Source organism: Dreissena polymorpha, chromosome 1 (genome assembly GCF_020536995.1).
Source record: "Dreissena polymorpha isolate Duluth1 chromosome 1, UMN_Dpol_1.0, whole genome shotgun sequence".
Taxonomy (NCBI): domain Eukaryota; kingdom Metazoa; phylum Mollusca; class Bivalvia; order Myida; family Dreissenidae; genus Dreissena; species Dreissena polymorpha.
The window spans coordinates 165771546-165788913 of NC_068355.1; the positions used below are offsets into that span (position 1 = coordinate 165771546).

At 32.6% G+C, this 17368-nt stretch overlaps 3 protein-coding genes across 5 annotated transcripts in view; 1 reads left to right on the forward strand and 2 right to left on the reverse strand.

Moving 5' to 3' along the window:
- Positions 1–17368, reverse strand: part of LOC127859568 (mucolipin-3-like) — a 297009-nt gene that overhangs the window by 123403 nt on the left and 156238 nt on the right. The gene's annotated exons all lie outside the window — the stretch shown is intronic.
- LOC127859516 (uncharacterized) lies at positions 795–14769 on the forward strand. Of its 3 annotated transcripts, none has more exons than XM_052397019.1 (12): positions 795–921; positions 1075–1122; positions 4399–4646; positions 4779–4909; positions 5323–5454; positions 6117–6452; positions 6724–6951; positions 7101–7358; positions 7733–7819; positions 9114–9173; positions 10938–11381; positions 11491–14769. In XM_052397019.1, exons 1-12 carry the CDS (start codon positions 892–894, stop codon positions 11802–11804), a joined length of 2316 nt encoding a protein of 771 aa, XP_052252979.1. In that variant the 5' UTR covers positions 795–891; the 3' UTR covers positions 11805–14769. The 3 variants fall into 3 exon arrangements, with proteins under 3 accessions (XP_052252979.1, XP_052252996.1, XP_052252987.1); XM_052397036.1 differs by lacking the exon at positions 795–921 and adding an exon at positions 3158–3364; XM_052397027.1 differs by lacking the exons at positions 795–921; positions 1075–1122 and adding an exon at positions 1155–3364.
- Positions 16473–17368, reverse strand: part of LOC127859558 (uncharacterized) — a gene marked incomplete in the record, with an annotated part of 282340 nt that continues 281444 nt past the window's right edge. Inside the window, 1 exon segment of the mRNA XM_052397050.1 lies at positions 16473–16908.

Below are 17368 nucleotides of genomic sequence, written 5' to 3' on the forward strand. Positions count from 1 at the left end.
TGTTTAAGATATTCATAAGAGAAATACAACTATGAAATTGTTAATGTGAACGCCTTTAACATTCTTGTCTGTTCATCTGTACATTTGCAATTTAGATAGATTTGCATGAATACAGATTGTATGGCATGGATTTAATCTATTTATTACATAACCAATGTATCAATCGCGTGCCTGTTATGTAATTCGTTTGGTATGACACGTGTTAGGTGTGACGTTACTAGATGGTTATCCAGTCTATAAAAAGAACGAACTATTGATTGTCAAAACCGTTTAAACGTTTAAAGGGAAAATAACATTTTAAACGGTACAACAAGGAGAACTGCCCAAATAATCTTAATTTAGAAAACGTTATCATATATAATAACGAATACAACTTGATATACCAAGAAAATAGTTTATGCATTCTGAGTTAATAAATCACTTTATAATATTGTTTGTTTTGCTCTTTTAAGACTAAATGTTGACATCAGTACTTTGTATATATTTAATATATCCATTTGTTGGACAGTTTTATTTACTGAGCTTGTAAGGGCGATTGTTTGAAGCGATATACACGGTAATTTCTTGTAATGTATGCTTACTTATTAGTTCGATACCCAATGTATGTTTTGTTTTTGCTGACTTTGTTTATGTCTAATTTTCAATGTTTAACAACATAATATTTGATTAACTCAATGAATGTGTTTTAGTTAAGTGCATTTAAGCAAACTCAAAATATGATAAATACTTGCAGAAGGACTCAGTTTGCCCCTGCCACTATCCCTTTATACGGTTTACATGAGTCATAGGTAAAAACCATAATATCTGAAAGTATGGGAATATGTTGGGGATTTCTAAAATTCAAAATACTACATTATCATAAGTGATAGGTGATTTAACATAACAATCAAAATGGGGAATACACATTCCTCAGTGAAAAAGGTGAGTTTTTATGATATAGTCAAATATAAATAGTTGGAATAAACGGTTAATTTGAATAATTCACTACATTTTCTCGCGAATTTGAAAACACGATTGCGCAATTTTTTTTATCTTTTATTGAGATGTCCTTGACCAATAGTTGTTTCTTTTCAGAAATCAATACCAAGATACATTAGGAAGAGGAAATTTGACTACAACGACGTAAGTTTTGATATTATTGTCAAACAAAACCAAGAAGTTGTCGAAACAGTGTAGTTGGCAGCGAATGCATTTTTTTCGTCATTAATTAGAAATATAATATAAAGTATAATGTTGGTCGAACATACATTAATTATTATTTGTTTACGCATTAACATACATGTACATTGAATTTTTGTGCCTTAAATGGACTTTTTCACATATATTTTGTATGTTCAAATAATTTCATTAAATGCGTTTACTAGAAAATCTATAATTGAATAGTGTTTTTTAATTATAATAGAACGAAAACAGTTGCCTTCACCGATATTAGGACCCATTACCTCTGCAAGCTAAAGCTGATGCGTTACCACTGCGCTATGCTGGCTAAGGTTGCGTGACTTAAACGATAGAAAAGTACTGTACATATTTTCCTAATAATCGACGAAAAAAGCGTAACATACACACACGCCTTATTTTTACCAATTTCGAATGATGATTATCCATTTTACCAGCGTAGTAGGAATCAGTGATTTAGAAATAAATTAAAGTTAAATCATGTAATACAAATGACTACAATATAAACCTGCATCGTTTCAGGCAGATATAAACACTTCCGTAGCAGCAACACTTTTAACCCCTTTGTGCGTTGTTGTGATCTAAAGATTTTGAACCGGGTTTATTTGCTATGTTTTACTGTGTATTCTTTCCAGGGCGCATAAACGTATCACGCTAATCAATCAGAGTTTGAAGGCGAGTTTAAGTTATTGTACTTAGTACATTACATTTACCTTTCACGAAACATTCGGCTGTTCCTTGTGTAAATATGTTTATGACGGTTTTAAATAGCAGACGGAAGTTTAAAGTTCCCAAAAGAATGTTAATGTGAGCGAAATGTCGTCTGTTTACTCAACCTCTGCGCTACACATGACTCTTTACCTGTATAAACCATTTTTGATCTTATGTTATGTGCCGTATATTAACGGCTTACGGTGTAACAATAGCCCTTGATCGCTCAGCTGTGTAAGTGGCGTAGCCAGTTTTGAAGCCAGTGGCTTGATTTGAACAGTTTGGGTAAATGACCACAATATGATGTCATATTCATATTACCAACGTTCATATAAGTTGTGTGTGCTTGTTTTTATGGTGTTAATATTTACGCCACATATTCAGGCGAATATGACCCTAAGGGCAGTTTTAAAAAAAAAAATTAGAAAAGAAATGTGTTTACATACCAAGTATTTTACCTCTTGGCCTTGTTGCTTCATAGCGAATATTTTAAAAATAATATAATTATAGAAGTATATAAAAGATAATATTTTCTAAGGGGCGTGGCCATTATTTAATATAAGTGCATGTTTTCGTACAGAATCTGTAGATTACAACTATACGATGTCACACACAAAGTACTAAACCTCTGACCGTTGCGATTTCAGATCAGGTATTGCAAGTAATTTTGTTGTATATTATTTAACAGCTTATATGTACATTCCAAGAAAATTTTCACATACCGTGACAGTTTTGATCCACCATTGGTATGTGAAAATTTTTCTTGGAATGTACATATAAACTGTTAAATTATTTCCAAAAACATTCCTGATGAATTTCTTTCGAGAACCGATTATAGACGAGATTTCGTAAAATTAATTTGTTGTATACCTCTATACAAATACTGTCATCCTGAGCAGTACAAAGTGTACTTGACCTTGTGGTTTCAATGACGAACACTGTTTAAAAGACTTAAAAATGAAAACAGGTAACACCTAGGGCGGGGCTGGCTTTAATAGCAGGGGAATGATTTATTTTTGTAGAGAACCATCATACGATGTTACATGTAAAATCCCAAGTCGCAGTGCCTTTCGGTTTGAGAAAAGAAGATTTCAAATTCGGAAAACAAATAAACCACAGGCAGGGCGAATGTTTAGGAGTTATGTTTTGAACACACTTAGAAGAGGATCACCATACGATGTTACACAAATATTAATGAAATCCAAGCCCTTACGGTTTTAGAGAATATTCTTTTTTAAATAAGTAATCATACCATGAAAAACTTCTTCAGAATGGCGACCAATGTAAAAGACCGATCCAGTCCGATTGAGTTAGCTAAATTTTCTCAATCGGCATACCTCGCTGATTATCATTGATAAAGGTAAAGGCAGCTTGGTTCCCGTCGACTTTCAAATTTACCAAGAAGTTCGGGACAGGAACCAGGCACGAAACTGTCAGGTGGCACTTCAAACGCTGTGACGCTGGGAAAACCCCAAATGTAGTTATTTTTAGATTTGATCGAGAATGTTACCCGCCTCCCGTCAAGTTCCCCACGTGTACTTCTTCCCCGTACCCCAAATTTTATTTCGTACCCAAAATTTGTTTGGCATAATTTTTTCGTATCCGAATTGTTCGTACCCAAATGTTCGTACCCACATACATTATTGTGGTGATGTAGATAAACGTAAACTGACGCTTTTATATCCATCCTCTTCAAAAGCATCGTCAAACCAGTATTGTCAGTATTGATTTCTTAATTGTATTTATGACCGGTTTGTGTAGGTAAAAAGCGATAGAGGCAATCAATAATACAATGAATGGGCAATTTTTCGTTCATGGACTTCACGCGCTATATATTGACATCGCACGCTTAATATTGTCGGATGATGCCCTGGTTACACACGTCTAAACTGTACTGTCCAGTTGTTTTTTACTGTAATACTCTGTTGACATTGGTTCTGTTAAAAATCTAAATTATTTAAAATAATAAATATTGCATCAATTAAAGTGTTTAATATGCACAAACATTAAACGTTGAAGATGTTCTAGATAGTACTTTCGATAATTTAATCAATATTCGTCAAGTTATTTTAAACTCTTTCCATGTACATTTTTTGGTACACATTAAGAGTATGAAAATGTTCGGTACAATTTAATAAATCGAACAATCACTTCGGCTCCAGTGACATACTTGAGACCAGTAAGGAAGCCTCAACTTTATATTGACCTCTGCCCTCAGAGTCGGTCCATTACGATTTGGGGCTGCCTGGCTAGCCACGCTGATGCCTTTATGTCCTCAGTTTAGTTGTTAAGTTCCTAATTATTTTTATGTGTGTTCTTTGAGCGCGCGTTCTTAAGTTGTGTATCTTTGAATTCTGTTTCCTGCTCTGTTGGTTTGTTCTTGGTATTCTGAAAATAAATTATTCTTCATAATATGTTTGATTTGCGCACAATGATTTTATTTATTATTAGATGACTTGTATGTACGTGTTCGCTGGAATTTATTTAATTTACTATATCTTGCAAACGCAGAATGTGCTTATTGACATTGGCATGCACATGCCAGTGTACATGCCACTGGACGAGATGGATCAACCTTCTGTTGAGGAAGACAATGCCGATGTGTGGGTTCCAAGAGCTGACAGTGCGGATGATAGCTATATGAAACCCGAAAGTTCTACACGGCAATGTACAATTGTTACAAAGGAAACAGTGTTGGCTGGTACCGGATGGGACACACTTTTAGATGAAACTGCAGATAGTGAATACGACATAATTGGAGTCATGTTGAAGTTCACATATATTATAATTGTCGAAATTTTAAGGCATATACATGTTTGTAAGGATAATATTGCTGTTGTAGCACTTTATCTTGCAAAGAATTATCCATTTGATTATATGTTATTGATTTCAGATGTATCATATGGTTCGTTGGAAGAAGTGATGGCATTAGAACGGTTTCACATGAAACTTACAGTTTTCAGAAAAGTAATTGTTGCGACCATTGATATTTACAAAATACTACCCCATTTGTCATTTGTGGGTAAGTATTGATGTTAATAGATTGTGCATACATTCGGGCGAACATTTTCACCAAGTTTGTACATAGAAAAAAATAACTAACACAGTGGTGTTAATATTGATCTTGCTTCGAACTTGGGGACCACGGAAACGGTTATTAATAAGTTTTTAAGTATACTTTTTTATTAAAGTTTACAAAATAATGAAACGAATGATTTAGTTAATAATAAAACCTGATACATTTTTTTCCGGTTTGTATCGTTTTATATAAAGTTGATTGATTTAGTTATACATGGAATATTCCTTGAAAGGTTCATGAATCCATTTCAATAATGGTTACTTTGGATAGTTGTTTATAATTTGATAAAACAAATTAAATAGTATTGTTATGTTTTATAGGAATATTTTTCTTACATGCGGTGAACTTTATTTCAGAATATCCGTCTGAGTTCAGACAAATTGCAAAGCGGAACCATAGAGCTGCTAAAGAGTTGTTAATGGAACAACTTCTAGAGATAAAATGTTTCAATCATGGAAATGTGTTCATAATGGGGCTTCAAAGATGTGGTATGTTATTTATTTAATATATTTAATCAATATGACCATAATGGTATAGTATATTTATATAGAACTTGCCCGTGTAAAATTACGTACTGTGATGTCTCCCTAAAAAGTAAGAATCGCAATTATTGAAAAAACAACCCTTGTCATTTTATTTGCTAATGTCGACTTCGCATTATATATTAATTGTTTTGAAAGGGTTTTATGTTCGTCTATTTTCTAAATGACGAGTTGTAATTCGATTAAAAAACTGTCTATCGAAATGCTGTGTAACATTGACAATATGCCGTTGATTTAAACAGTAACTTTGGAATAACTATTAAAGAATAAGGACGTCGTCTGCGCGCTTTTGTCTTATTGGCCTAAACCAATGCAAATATGAACAAGACATACATTTTGACTATGTTTTAAATGAAAGTAAAATGCTTGTCCCAACTGTGTAAGTAGGATAGATTATTGTTAAAACATATTAAGTATATCTTCTATAAGCATGCTTAACAATGCCATATTACCCATGTCATTTAAAAACGCGGTAAAGTCAGTGTAATTTATGCCTGCGGGGACATCTACATAGATTATGGCATAATGAAGAAAGCTATAAAACGTTAACAGATAGCAAGTTGAAAAAACATTATTTTATATAACACAAAGGCTCGGCTTAATTTCAGGATATCAACACTTGGCTATGATTTTGGATGTTAAAGATGAGTTTGACAGCCGTTATGCAAAAAAGTACATTGCAATCATGGCTGATACAATAAAGCCACTGATTGTACCATCAAACGTGACATTTTATTTGAGGAGCACTGGAGTAATAAGTGAGGAAGAGGTACAGCTGATTAACAATGCCGAAATGATGCAAGGAATTGAAAAGGCTGTGGATACACTGCTGGATAAAATGCAACAGAGACATGTGTACTGGTATAGTCATTTTGTAGAAGCGCTGAGGCATGCAGATATGTCAGAAGCCGTGGAACTCCTAGACATTCCTGAGCTCCACACGGGTATAATGTTATATATGTAGTATACACATGACGTTTAGCAGATGCGACACGATAACAAAAAGAGAGCCCGCTACCCTATACAGCTTGCCATATTTTCATTTGTGAAGCCTCACTGGATAAAAGATTTACATCCCGTTACCAATTATGTATAGTCTATCATCACACCAACTATACCGTATAGTGTTATGTTATTTATGTCGATACTATAATATATATGCAGGGTCGATGAGTTGTGCATGCATATAATGTTTTATCAATTTCATAACAACAGAATGCGCTGGATTTCACCAATCTGGAGGTCAAATTACTTTCAATGCATCGCTTAATTATTTGCCTGCTGCACCAGCACCACCGACAACACGATACGGAATTTATCGATCCCATTTAGAACAGAACAAGACACATGTTAACGACGAAGAGGAAACAAACACTGATTTTGTTATGGCGTCAGACACGCATATTCAGGGAGAATATTACGACGATACTGCATTACCGCCACGTAATATCAATTGAACTACCAGCTTTTGCATTTTGTCACATTGGATGCAGTACATGCTTTAGATAAAAGTATATATTCGAAGCAGATTTCGTTACAGTGATATAAATATTTCGTACGCTTATCGGGTGCTTGATATTGTTTACTTCCAGGTGAAATTATCTCACAAATAACCGATGAAACGTTGACCAAGATTGTATACGTACCGAAAGGACACACACTACCACTTGGATTCGAAGCTCAAGACACGGCAAATTACACAAACGAAAGCGCTGACAGTGTTTTTGTTTATGTTCATGGGCGCGACACACCAATAGCAGAATTGGATGATAACTCATCAATTGGCTTTGTTAAAATAGACGGGATGAGAAACAATTCACTATTTGTGGCTGAGGCTCAAGTTTCACCCGGTTTGTAAAATTAAATATTTTACTTAATGATGTATTTGCATTGCACGTGGATTATTTATATTTGGTAAGATAATGCCGAAATCTAAAACTCAGTTTAATCTTCTTCAATTACAACGTTAACCACACTACCAAGCTTTGCATATGGTGTTTATAAAACTTTATCTTGCATGAAACGGAAAGTTTTGATAACAATACTTGATAATGAAAGAACTTACTGGTATTATATATATTGTTGAAAGTTCTATATAAAGTTTGTTGGAATCCACATACACGTACCTGTATATCTAAAGCATATGTATGCAAGTGGTAAAATTTCAATACACTATTGTATAAATACAGATACACATGTATGTCGAATACTCGGGCCTTTTCAGGCAAGAGATGTAATAAACCGCAGTTGCCACTTCCAGCAGAGGTGTTAATAGAGCCTCCTTCACTTCCTCCCAAGATCCCGCTGAAAGGTGCGTTCATTCAAACACGTTTTATTGTGTCTATTGCATGAATTGTATTACATTTCATAAGAACACTACAGACGCATGAACAAGTAAATATACAGTCAAGTTACCATTACCGGATCATTACCCATAGCGGATCACTTTGATGTTCAAGACTGCGTATCGCGATAAATAGTTGACATTTTTAGATGATATTTTGCACACAGCATCTTCAAGGCCTATTCTTTAAAATGCATTGATTGAGTCGTAATCGGAGCTACTCTTTGTCAAACGTTACGGTAAGTTTTGCTGTAATGTATATACAACATTGTTGACTTCCGTCTCGTTTCCAAATCGAGGTTAAACAATTTTTGCGGCCACATGCTATAACGCTGTTGGAAAGTAAGAAGTTTACGCATTTCTTTAAAGGCCATAAAGTAGTCTTTCTGCCTGCAAAAGTCCATTTCAGTTTCGATTCGTTTTCAAGATTTTGCAACACCTTACATGAAATGAAGAATTAGTGCAATAACAGAACAAGCGTGATAATATGCGTATTGATAATATATTATATTATATTAAAATATATGCAAATCTGTTGCACATGGTTTATAAGATGCCCATATCTTTTCGATCTTCTTAAGATTTTCAACAGATAATTCACACAAGAACACTATGCCTAAAGTGTAGATACAAGATCAAATATAGAAAACAATAAATAACAAAAAGTGAAAATAATGTATAACAGGCAATGTAACTTGGTCATTGTAATCAACACAGATCATGTTTCGACAGTTAAAAAAGCGTGTTAGATGTCCCCTGACTGGTTTCAGTCATGTGATCCGTTATGGCTACAACTGATCCGTTAATGCATAAATTCTGCAAAAAAAAAAGAATTTACACATCCATTTTGCCTGCGTTTAAAATAAGACAATGTGATGACGCAAAGGTAATGTTTAATCAAACTGGCGTAAAAAAGTCTCAAAACATTTATTGCTTTTAACCAGAACAACTTAATTACGCTACTGATCCGGTAATGGTAACTTGACTGTACCGTGTGCGGGCTCACACTACTACAAACATTAAATGAATGTGTTCTTCCTGTCATCGTTGTTTAAACATTATATGTTGTTGGACTTTCTGAATGTGAATCATTACGTGAAATCGATTTTTATGAATAAATAGGAAGAGTACGCTAGAATTAATCTTTCTTGTTAAATATTTTCGAGAACAAACCGTCATAAATATATTAAAAACATTAATAGACTAAATATCAGTTGTGAAAAGGGAAACAATTGAATATGCACGCGCTGACTTATTTCAGGAAAGCAGCCGTACCCACTTCCGCGCGCATCGTTCAGAAAATATTCTCCTGTTCCTCCAAGTAAGTTTTAAAATATAACTTACCAATTTTTGTGTGAGTATAACTTATCTTTTTCAATGAACTCTATTGCAGAAACAAAGAACCCGACATACAATGCAAAAAGCCGAGCTATGATCAGATTGATCCTTAAATCGCAGCTTTTAGTTCCTTTAATAAGAGACTCGACAATGTTGTAGTATCATTCATTTCTTTCAATACTGTAAGTCCATGGAAAAGTATGAATTTACAAAATTAATTTACCATATGAAAAACATAAAATGTTCTGATAAAGAATTTTGTAAAATGTATCACATATATACATCTCAATTTTGACCACCTCTCAACATTCCTTCAATATTTAGGACTTGCTCAACGCTCTTTACGTTTTTAATACAAGCTGCATTGAATATATATATAGCCATATGCTTATAGTAGCCATCACCCGCTATTGCATATTGTAATGGTGCTTGTACTTAACCAGTCATTTTCTTGTAGATGTTTAAAATTAAATTGCTTATAATTAATTTAAAGCGATAATAACGGTTATAAAAAATTACTATTTATTAATTACTTTTGTTAAAAGAGTATACAAATGCACAAATAAAGCTGCATAGTTTTGCCCATGTTGTCAATCTATACGGTAATCTGAAAAGTATCCTGATATCACGTACAATTTTAAGTATACATATTCTGGCATTGGTTGATATTCCTAGTTTTATTCATAAAAATACATTATAGTTTGTGTGCTTCTTTAGTGATATTGTTATTTATGCAGTGGACAACAGTTATCTCAAGCAGCAATTAGGGTGTGCTAAACGATTTTAATCAGAAATGGATTATTTCTTGAATATTTCTTTTTGTACTCGTTTCCAACATGAGTCTTTATTAAACCATGATCATGTATATGAAGGTTCACATGTATAAGAAATTATATTTAGTCATGAATATCATATTATGCATAATAATTATTATTTTGGTAGTTGTTCTAACATGCATGTGCATATATCTTATATAGTTATCAAAAAGTATTAATTGAGACGATGCAATTATAAATGTATACATATTTAAAGGAAAGGGGAGATAAAGGCTAAATGATAAAGGAGAAGGAGAATTTATAATCAATTGGTAATTCGAAAAATTATAAACAAATATATAAGTGTAACGTCGTCATTAAATACAAAATCTTCAAAAGAACAAGAAAACAGCAACATAATTTACTAAGTAATAATAGTAGTAGAAGTAGTAGTAGTAGTAGTAGTAGTATTAGTAGTAGTAGCAGTAGTAGTAGTAGTAGTAGTAGTAGTAGTAGTAGTAACAGTAGCAGCATCAGCAGATATAGCTACGTCAATTGAACTGTGATATCCGGATTCAAATCTGATAACCATATAGCTCGGCAATATCAGAAGCAATATTCAGTCTTATTCGTATATTCTTTTAACAAGTCATTAACACAGGATGAGTTAATATTTCCGTAAATACAATAATAACGCTTTTTCAAGAATAGTACAGGTAAAATGTTCAAAATCCACTAGAAAACAACTGGCAAAGTACTACCGTTTTCGCAACATAACAATGTGCAATATCGGCTGATGGCTACTATCACCATATGCCTATATATTCAATGCAGCTTGTATACACAACCTTAAAGGCGTTGAACAATATCCTGAGAATTTCATATTTATGGGAGCACTCTACTGTATTTTGAATACACAAAACCAAGGATACATAAGTTATTTAATTGTGTGTGCATATCTTGGTTTGCTAACACACAGGTTTTATCTGTAGATAGCGACAGTTATAGACAGGCAAACCATACACTAACGGAAAAGAAACAAGGCCAAATAGATGACGTTCATTACGAAGACGAGGAAATCCCTGATAAAGGAACAACGTCTGACAACACTGTCGAGAATATCCATAAGGTTAACATTCCTGATGTTTCAAATGAGGCGGTTGAAATGGCGACGACAAAGCAGATTCAGAAACAACATACAAGCCTGGATGCGTTAGACATAACGTCCATTCATACAATGGACAAAAAGATGCTTGTAAAACGTATTGAACTGTTAAAATACGAGCAAACTGATGATATTGGGAAAACGGAATTGCTAAATACAATGGCAGTGGAGATTACCAATTTAAGCTCTTGCAAGGTTGAGAAAATAGAAGCCTTGAAAAATGTCCAAAGAGCAGATCAAATATTGAAAATACAACAAGCCAAACTCGCAAGTAGGTAACGCGTTTGTAATACTTTGAGATAGCAAATATCTTATATACATTGTATGTTTACTATCTTGTGTAATAGTGGTTATATTATGTACACAACGTGTTGTTACAGGAATAATTACACATAATGACAATTCTGCTATCAATGATGCGTATTCATGCGAAGGCGTGTATTCTGCCAGACAGCTTGAAACAGAGAGACACGAAGCTGCAAACATCATGAGCACTCTTCTCATAGCTGTCATCCTGCGAAACATCCAAACCAACGTAATACCGACGCAGTCTCTTAGACCATTACAGAGAAACAGTTTTATGAACAGATCATTTCGTCGACTTCCAAAGACAAGACGATCATCCTTCAAAGACTCTGCCTTTTACAGCTGCTCAAATATTTACACTATTTACGAGGCGCCTGGCCTGGATTAAACATCGCTTCCTTAACTTGTAGTATATGGTCGCCTTTCATTCGCGAATAAATACTTGATGGTAAAACAAAGTTGTACCTCCACTTTGTTGAATTTAGTAAACATGCGCATTATATTGATATATGTTTGTTCATTTGCATGAAAGCATGTGATTGTTTAAATTCTTTTTATTGAAACATTTTATTTTGTATAATTTTAAAATTAAGCTAGATATTTTGGATTATTTTTGAACAACATGAAACGTAAATGTCGAAGAACTTAAATCATATCTCCTAGTTATTGAAGAAGTAGTTAAGTTGGCTCTTCAGCGTAATAAACATGATTTCAGGGTCTTAAGGGCCCTTAAAGTAATGGTTTTATTTCAATCACGTAAACTTCGAGATTTGCATACGGATTTTTTTTATTTTTGATAATAGTACTTCTAATCAGTACCAATTAAAAGCAAGGTGCGTGTCGGAATTTGAACGGATTAAATGTTTTAAAATAGCTTACCCACGTGGATTAAATGATATAAATTTTTGTTCATTTGCATGAAAGCATGTGATTGTTAAAGTGCTTTTCATTAAGGTATATTATTTTGTTTAATTTGAAAATTAAGCTAGATATTTTGGATTATTTTGGAACAACATGAAACGTAAATGTCGAAGATCATATCTCCTAGTTATGGGAGTAGTAGATAAGCTGGCTCATTAACTTTTTATTAGCGTTATATAAATAATTTCACGTAATACAAATCTAGTAATCCTGTTAGAAGTATCGTGTTAAATTATAATGCTATCTCCACAGATATTAATGTAATAGATAATATATCATTCTTCTTTTCTAGTTCAAAATATGTATATAAACCAGTTGGTCATGTTATTACTGGCGATCTTAATTTCATTCAAAATAAAAAACCTAAGAATTTAACTGCGCAGAAGCTCTAAGTATAGACTTCCTATTCCTATCGATTTTGATAACTGCATTAAGAAAATAGAAATATCTTTACACGAATATTGTACAAAATGGTGCAGGAAGGAAAATGCAGAAATTACTGCACGCAATTAATGAAAAACAAAAGTAATTTGTATAGCCATGCATAAGATATATTTTTATAATACAAATCCTGTGGCCTGATCACATACATTTAATAAACAAAGTCTATGACAATTGCTTAACGACTTACAATCTATATTCGTCATGGTTCCTGCAGATAAGGCTGTAAGTAATGGTATGATGATATGACGAGTGTTTTATGTTCAAACGATTTCACAATAACTTTCACAAACTTCATCATTGGGATTACAATAAGCAACGTAATGAAATTATTACAGACCATATTGCCGAGTGCAAAAATCTAAATGTAAAAAATAAATATTACTGCCCAGAAACTGCCATCACTTCAATGGATACCGAAATTACATAAAACGTTATATAAAAGTCGTTTTATCGCTAATTCAGTGTCTTGTACCACCAAAGTTATTATTAGTGTATCTAACATCCGCATTGAGTGCTATTAGATATCATAAATCTAAATATTGTAATAAAGTTTATTATAAAGCAAATAATAATATAAACCTATCTTGATTAATACATAACTCCTTAGAAGTTATTGCTAAAATTGATACGAAAAAATATAAGTTGTCACAAATAAGCACATATGATTTTTCTACACCCTATCCCTAACCCTATACAACGCTTTCTCGCACGTTAATAAAATCCAAACGTGTTTCTTTGATTGAAAAACATTTGCAAGAGCGAATTGTTCTTATCTTGATTTAAACACTAAAACAGCTTCTTTTTTTTAAATAATACTTACTTTTCTTTTTTGGATAACTTGTTTGTTGAATTTAATTGTTTAATATTTAATCAAATTATCGGGGTTCCTATAGGTACTAATTGTGCGCCACTTATTGCTGATTTGTTGTATTGTTATGAAAGCGATTTTATGTTAGAATTATCGAAAACTAAACAACTAGATTTTATTCACCGTTTTAACCTAACTAGTAGGTAAATTAATGACATAATAAATTTAGATAACTAATTCTTTGAACAATATATCCACACAATCTTCCCGAACGAACTAGTCTAAAAATAGATCGTGTCCAAAAAAATGATGCTGCGTATTTAGACTTACATCTTACTATTAATAATAATACGATTAAGACAAGAGTATACGATATGAATTTGAAGTCTTGTTGTTGGCTATGATCAATTGGCGACACCGACAAGCTCATGCGAATGAATGTTCATAATGATTGTTGAAAGTCCAGAACAATGTATTCTAAATGATAAATGTTTACATGTGATTCTCTTAATTAGGAAGCCAGATCAATACCCCAGCTGAAGTTCAAATTTCCTCTCATTTCTCTATCCCACCGAACCTGTTACTAGAAACTGTTGGTAGTATAGATCTCCAGAATGTTTGGAATATCAATTGAACTCGTGTTCAAGAGACGATTTTTATTTATTTATATATTTATTTATATTCAAATTTAATTGTTTGCTTTTTCCTATCCTTCACTTGCAACTTTCTTTCATCGCTCCATATCCATGGAATTGACGATTTCATTGTGTCGAATTACAATTATGTTTATAATTGTCGAATATGAATATTGGCACATAGAAATGTATCTGATTATCATTTACTTTTTGTAAACTATTACCATGATATTCTGTCAGCCTTATCCATAAGCCAATATTTTAATTCTTTACGAAGAGTGATAATAATTCTCATTGGCAACCTAAAATTACGCAATTTGGAAAGGGCATCAGTTTAAGTGACATACATAAAGTTTATTTCAAAAAATATTTTATTTTTAGAATTAAAAATATTTGTGTTTTGTTCGAAATCGGTTGGTACGAATGGAATATACATTCTTCTGTACTATGCGTATGACTGTAGTTAACTGACTAGTTTACTCCGTATATCGCTTGTATTGAAAATTATCATATGAGTAATAATAAAATGCCATATTCTTGAATTATTTTGAGTGTGGTTTGTTGTATTTGAGAAAATATGTTGATAATAAAAGTCCATTAATGCAATAGCTATTAATTAAGTATGTGATTATCCGGGCTTACATTATAATATGACAACATGAATAGAACAAAATCAAAACACAACCCTTTTAAACCCGAGATCACGGTGGGACTAACCGCCATTCAAGTGGGCTGTGTTTATATATTCAACTGGTGGAGAACCTTTAACTAGCACATGTGTGGCCCATCTGATGTGACCCAGTTTAGAAAGACTCAGTGGTCTAAATGCACGCTTTGTTTCAAAGGAGTTATTCACTAGGCGCATAAAGCTTTTAGAAAGATATAGACTCCCTTATCCGCAGCTTTGTTTTCATCACATGAATAGGGTCAGCAGTTACTTCACAGGCAAATGATATCTTCTAATTACTTTGATATTGCATTCTTGTCATCAATATAGGGATTTAAATCTAATTTAAAATTATTGTTTTACCGCCATTTAATAGAACATGCACATTTTATATACTATGGAAATCTTTCAGTTTAATGAGTATGAAAACAAAGTATTAAAAACAACAATAGAAACAACAGAAAGAAGTACACTTGTATCTTAACTAAAATGTATTTTCCAATTACTGACTAAAATGTAGTTGTTGAAGGGTTTAAAGCAAAAGTTGAGCGTCGTGATTATTTCTTTGTGGGAATTCCCATTTATCCTGTAATTTGATATTGCGTGCTTCTGTTTTGAGTACAACTCATGTAGTTTAAACCACATAAAGACCTTTTCACAAGAATGAATTGTTATTTAAAAAAAAAAACATTAAAATAAACGTTTTAAAGCACAATACAACGTTGTCAATCTTAAAGGATATTGTCCGAGCTTAGACATAAACTTTTTTAATGCATATACCGTTTGTTTTTTTTAAATAATCTGTATTATTTGATATTACATATTTTTAAGTTAAAAAAGCATATTCAAATTCTTATTTACAACGGAACTGTTCATGTTGAATGTGGTTTTTTACAGGTGTGATATGTTCTAACAAGAAAAGTTTAAGAATGAAAATCAAAAACACACGTACTTTTATATGTTAATGCATGTAAATTAAAAATAAATAAATATATATATATATATATATATATACTGATCATAAAGTGTTTACGCGATAAAAGGAAATGATTGGTTGACAATTTCCTTTTTTCATTTTGATTCACAACGTGTCGACAGAGGTCTTATAATAATTTTTAAGCAAATTGCTGCGTTCTAGAATATGTATGTGTTATATGTATGGCATATGGTATTCACAATAATACCAAAACAATACAATTATAATGTACTGTAGTCGTTTTATCTGGAATATAAACCTAAAGACCACACTCGATGTACCAGAATAATTGATCATAGCATCGCTGGCTGATTTATAACCATGCAAAAATAAATGAGAAGATGTGCTTTACTGTATCAAAAATCAATTTCATTGCGCTTGCTATTCGCTATACACGTGTGTTATTGGAAATGCTTTTATCGACTTAACCTATATAACTCCAGTGCATTTCACGAAATTTACCAAGTCCTATTTGCTTGCTGGCTTTTGTAATTTCTATATATTAGTAATATTAATATTAGTTAGTATTTAACAACTACAACATATTTGTTACAACGTTAAGTTTTCAAGGAATTGGCGTGATTGATGAATTAATCAAAAACATGTGTTGTGTGTTTGTTTAATAGCAATATGTTTATATACAAATGAAACACGTTATTAAAATTCGCATTTATACTTATGGAGATGATCTAACAAGTCCAAAATGATTTTGGAGGCTCATATGTCCTACACTTAATTATATTTGTGACATATGGCGTTAACATGGGCAATGCGAAGACAAATGTGTATCTATAAACATATGTTACAATTATAACCACACATTATATTTACCATATATCATATAATTATTGCTGTTTAAATAGTGTGCGTAGTCCAAAACACAAAGAAAAAACACATACTTTCAAGGTTAACGCTCTAAGACAAAATCATACGATACCAACATACGTTACCCAAGCATGCGGATTCCGATGTTGAAGACACTATGACTCCATACACGTGTTTTTTTAAAAAAAAATACAAGAAAAATATCAAAAACACCACACCTTACATGAAAAAATATGTTCGTACATGTCATTAAACTGAAATGAATTATACACTGCCGTCATTGTAATATCATTCGTAGTTTAAGGTAACTCATATTTGTATTATTATTGCTTGTCAACAATTTTGTTCATTCGCATCATTTAGCATTGTTAAGTTTTTCACACATTGGCGTTTTTGTTTTTATTTCTGTCTCCTTTATATTGTTTGCACGAAACGTTGAGCCGGCTGCAAATGTATTGCTGCTGAAGTCGCCGATCTGTTGCTGGGATGTTTGTACTGAAACGATGTAGGGAAACGTAGGGGACCGTGCTAGGATCATGTCTTGGACGACAACACGGATTTGTTTCATTATTTATTTTACACATTATATTTAGACGTTAATCATACAGAAAAATACTGCCAGCTTTGGTTCGGAATTAACTTAGGTAAATGATACATTGATATGGATGTTTCATTC